The sequence below is a fragment of the Ochotona curzoniae genome, unplaced genomic scaffold (genome assembly GCF_017591425.1).
Source record: "Ochotona curzoniae isolate NIBS_2020 unplaced genomic scaffold, NIBS_Ocur_1.0 scaffold_3208, whole genome shotgun sequence".
NCBI lineage: Eukaryota > Metazoa > Chordata > Mammalia > Lagomorpha > Ochotonidae > Ochotona > Ochotona curzoniae.
This window is the reverse complement of record NW_024467106.1, coordinates 33,425,489-33,430,681: the sequence shown is the minus strand read 5'-3', so window position 1 is coordinate 33,430,681 and position 5,193 is coordinate 33,425,489. Positions and strand designations below refer to the sequence as shown.

The window sequence follows — 5,193 nt, the reverse complement described above, 5'->3', positions numbered from 1 at the left end:
AAATTAGAGCTGAAAGGAACCTCAATTAACTCCACGCCCTGGTTTTACACGAAGTTAAAACCTAGGAAGAGAATGTGCTTTTCCTAGGGTCACAAATAGGAAAGGAAATAATCAAAGGAATTGGGGATGGGAGGAAAAGGAAGGTGAGGTTCCTTTCAGCTCCATTTTCAATCCAGCTCCTTACTGATGTCCCTGGGAAAGCAGTGGAGGATGGCCCAAGTTGCCAACAACTTGCATCCATGTGGGATACCCAAAGGAGGCTTCTAGGTTTGGATTGGCCCAGCTCCAGCCATTGTGGGCATTTGGGAAGTGAACCAGCAGATGGAGGCTCTTCCTCTCCTTCTCTCTGTAAATCTGCCTTTCAAATAAAAATAATTTCTTTAAAAGAAAAATAAAGTCCTCTTTTTCAGACCAAAAATGAATCTGGAAGATACCATAAACTCCATTTCCCAGGTTCACTTGCAGCTTATAGCAGAAGGCTGAAATCTGAGGTGGGGAAACTTGGGGGCCAAGCCTGGCTCCTCCTCCTTCCACTTGACTTCCTTGGGCTCCACAGCACTCTCTTCAACCCTGAAACTCCTTCAGTTGCATTCTCCCAGCCAGGCATTATTCAGGTACATTGTCAGGTCTTGCTTGGCTTACTGTACTGCTCTGCTAATACATCTGCCTGGTCCCAGGCCTGATGTCACCAGCAACGATGGAACAGTTCTGGACTCCATCCAGCTTAATACACTTGCACCGTTCCTCACTGTATGGTGGATAAAGTCAAACATCCCCAGTTCTACAAACAGCTCCTGGATGATCTGACTCTGCCTTGCATGACAGAGACACTGATTATGGTGACACACTAAAAATACACAAACTTAGTTCTGAAGGGACTTTAACAGCTCCTGGAAAATGCCATTAAGAGATACATTCATGAGGCTGGCGCTATGGTTCAACAGGTTAATCCCCCGGAGCAGAAGACGCCATCCACCACCAGGGACTGGTGACCAAATGGGAAAGAAAACTAGGGTTTTCTTCTGTGGCATCAGCAAGCAGGAAAGCGATCTCCAAGGCCTGAAATGAGCAAAAGTCAAGATGGGAATGACTTCTGCACCCAGGCAAGGAATACTTCCTTCCCTAGCCCCTGTTAACGGGGCTGGCACCATGTCCTGTTGCAGAGGGCTCCACAGACACATTCTCTGGAGTCTGAAGGCAGAAGGCCAGGGGAAGGGACTCCAGCAACTCCTTGCTTGCACCCCTCACCATCCACTCAGCCCAGGAAGCCTGCTCTTCCACAAGATTCCTGCTGAGGGGATGCAGACCCAGCAGCACCCCAGGGCACTGGCCACTGAGAGGTTAGTTATGAGAGCCTAGGGCAGTGCTGCTGAGAAGGGTATGGATCCCCGATGGCATCCTCTAGCTAGCACCTCACCCCTGGGAGCACAGACTTGGACATTTATTCCTTTCACTGCTCTGCAGGCAAATCCACTTGAGGTGAGCGCTTCCCGCCACTGGTAGCTTCGCACTCCCACACAGAAGCACGGGACGCCCTCCTGCTCAGCGCTCCCGGCAGTCAGCGGTGCCCGGACTTTCAGCGACCCTGGCCGGCAGTACCTTCCGCATCTTCCGCTGGCTGGGTAATCCCCCTAACCTCGGCCCCACCCCACCACCACAAGATCTGAGCCCTCGCGCCCCCACCAGTGATGTAACAGGGCCAGACTCGCGCACCGCACCGCGCTCCCTTTCCCCAGACCAAGTGCGCCCTCCTTCTTGCCGGCGGCTGGCGCTCAGCGCGCAGAGCCAGGCGCTGGGCTGCGCGTCCGTGACTCCAGTCTGCTCCTGGAGCCCTGGGGGACCAGACGACCCACATCCACCCTTCACTGGGACTCACTCACGGCCGCGTCCCAACCCCTGGATGCGGAGTCAGTAGGAAAACCAGGCTTTTCTGCCAAAAGCCAGGGAACGCGCCCAGGGGGGCAGCTGTGGTGGAGGTTCCTAAGGAGACTTCAGTCCGGCTTCTTGCCCTTTGCTCGAAGACTGCAGGAGCCAGGTAGCTCGGTGATCCTAGTGGGCACAGTGGGTTTTGGGAGGGGGGAAGGGGAGGTGAGGGAAATGGAGCATGAGAAAGGGACTGAGCCAAAGGAAGAAAACAGACGGCAAAGAACCGTGAGGAATAGAAACAATGAGAGAGAGAGAGAGAGAGAGAGAGAGAGAGAGAGAGAGAGAGAGAGAGAGAGAGAGAAAGAAACGGAGTTGGCATGTGGGACACTAACTTGGATCTGCCTTTTTAACCCGCTTTGGTTTCTGCTCTGACAGCAGAGAGGAAGCCTGTTCCCTGGCTAGCCAGCTGCCTCCAACCTGGATGGATTGAAAGATGCGGCCTGATGACATCAACCCGAGGACTGGGCTGGTGGTGGCCCTGGTCAGTGTGTTCCTGGTCTTTGGCTTTATGTTCACTGTCTCCGGGATGAAAGGAGAGACACTGGGGAATATCCCCCTCCTGGCCATCGGGCCAGCCATCTGCTTGCCAGGCATCGCAGCCATTGCCCTGGCTAGGAAGACTGAGGGATGCACCAAATGGCCCGAGAACGAGCTGCTGTGGGTCCGTAAGCTGCCCTGCTTCCGGAAACCCAAGGACAAGGAGGTGGTGGAGCTGCTGAGGACCCCTTCAGACCTGGAGTCCGGCAAGGGGAGCTCGGATGAGTTGGCCAAGAAAGTGGGCTTCAGGGGGAAGCCGCTCCCCCAGGGGCAGAGTGAGGTGCCTGTAGCCAGCTCCATCACCACTCCTACCCCCACAGAGGAAGGAGATTGCCAGAGTCTGGTCCAGAGTGGGCACCGGGAGGAGACGTCTAGATACCTGGATGGCTACTGTCCCTCTGGCAGTTCCCTCACCTATAGTGCCTTGGACGTCAAGTGTTCAGCCTGGGACAGATCCGACTGCCCCGAGCCGGAGGACAGCATCTTCTTTGTGCCCCAGGACAGCATCATCGTTTGTTCCTACAAGCAGAACAGCCCCTATGACAGGTACTGTTGTTACATCAATCAGAGCCAAGGCAGGTGGGACCATGAGACCATAGTCTAAGCTTTGCACACAAGAGTCGCTGTGCTGGTAGACTGGACTAAATCCCAGCTCCCAAAGAAAGACCGCTGCTCTGCTCCAAGAGCCTTCGCACTATTAGAAATGGACCTGGTATGTGATGGTGCCTGAGAGCCATGTAAATAGACATGTTGGGACGGCTTTTAGAGAAGGCTGTTGAGGGTTATGGATGCTGGAAGAAGCAGTGGGGAGGGAGGGAAGCAGTTACAGTTACTTCTTAACAGACTTGAAACAATGCTTTGTGAAATAACCCAAATGAATACTATCCAGCACCTCCTAACAGCAACCTGAATCCAGAGTGGGTTGCAGGTGCCACCACCAGAGCATCCCCAGGACATGAGCTGCCCTGCATCTGAAGCAGCTCACAGAAAAAGCAGTGCTCCAGAGCACAAACGATTTTTCTCTGGTGAAAATCTTTTCACACATTGTATTTACTGATTTAAGAGAAAAAAATACCCCACAAAAACAGAATACTCGGGTCCCCCCCAGAAGGCCTCATCTTTTAGAAAGGGAAATTAAAGACAGCTGATTTATGTAATTGAATTTTGTGGCATCTGACAAGATCATGATTTCAATAAAGTGTGATAAGCTATGTGAAAAGTAATACTTTTAGACAGATTACTTCTTAAAGTTTTATCTAAATTCATTTACTTGGTATTTCTCTGAAACTTTAAGCATTTACAATTATTCACATAATTTCCTCAGCAGGTACAAAATAACTTAAATGTAATGTTTTCATAGATTAGAGTTTGTTTTCATCAAGACAAAATGAATTTTACATCGACACCCAAAGGTCTTCAGTGTTTCTGAGAGATATGAACTGATCTTCATGATTCCCACAAGTCTGTTAAAATTTGAAAATGATAGTCAACACACTAGTCCTGATCATGTACAGGATTTGTATGAAACACAATGGTTGAACTGTTATTTACTCATTTGTTTGACACCTTCACAGACTGTAAATGCCAGTGAAGTAATACTTAATCTATGAGATCAAACTGAAGTCCAGATTTGATTAAGCTAACCTTGTCACTGAACATTACATTACAAAATCTCTTTATTTCATGCATTTTCACTCCTGGGGGGAGGCAGGGAGCAAAAAGTCTCAACGGTGTCTTAAAGTGTGATTCCTTCTTCACATGTTCAACCATGACAGATATGACAGAACCAAGCACAATACCATCTGACCTCTTTTGAAAAGAAATATTGCATTATATATAGAAATGGCAATAGAATTTATCTTGCATATCAGAAATCCTTCAAATAATGATGATTTTTAGGTGGTCAGTTTACCACTTTCTCCAAAAGGAAACTTGAAGACAAAAATTTGGAGCACACTTGTCTGTATTACAAAAACAACTCTGCAGTTTTTCAGGGTAGCACTTGTTCTGTCTCAAGAATCATGTTTTAAAAATTACTACTGTCATAGCAAGTTTTAGAATAAACATGTAAATCTTTTAGTTCGAGTTAAATGTCAGAAAATTAGGTGCATGATTTTGGACAAATTTCATCTTTTAATACTTCAGTTTCCTATTCTATGAAGAGTGGCACAGGTTTACACTCACTTATTTGTATCATCCATTTCCATTTTGAGTATTCTGTGATATTATACTAACCATACCTTTTATACTGCCAGTAAATGAGTTACAGCAAAATGCATGCTAAAGTTGTGCAATTTGTAATAAAATCATGAAACATAGATGGAATGACAAGTACTCAAAAAATTTTGTAGGTGTATAATGGCAGATGTGTTTTAATACCAAAAAAATTTTTATTTAACACATCATATTCCTGGGAGTAAAATTAAAATATTAGCTGTAAAACATTTTCAGGATAATTTATAAATTCTAGTATAGCCCAAAGTGATACCATACATAGCCTTGCACTAAATGTAGCTGACTTTGGATTGGTAATGGGGATGAGTAACTTTAATTGCTGTAACGAATTAGGGAAGAAGGGAATCAAATTTCTAGAATGATTTTAAAAAGTATAAAACCCTTAGGAATAAAGATTTCCTTTAATGGAGTTACTACTGTGAATGTATTTAGAAGTGAAGGCAGACCAAGATGGAGAGAGTTCATAGGGACACAGTGAATCTTCTATGGGGCATG

At 46.9% G+C, this 5,193-nt stretch overlaps 1 protein-coding gene across 1 annotated transcript; it reads left to right on the top strand.

The window, feature by feature from the left end:
• Nucleotides 1–2,359: 2,359 nt before the first annotated feature.
• On the top strand, nt 2,360–3,067 carry TMEM215 (transmembrane protein 215). The gene has a single exon (XM_041004358.1). It carries the CDS (start codon nt 2,360–2,362, stop codon nt 3,065–3,067), a length of 708 nt encoding a protein of 235 aa, XP_040860292.1.
• The last annotated feature ends 2,126 nt before the right edge of the window (nt 3,068–5,193 follow it).

Coding starts and splice junctions, on each gene's coding strand:
- TMEM215 (XM_041004358.1), top strand. CDS start 2,360: ATGCGGCCTGATGACATCAACCCGAGGACTGGGCTGGTGGTGGCCCTG.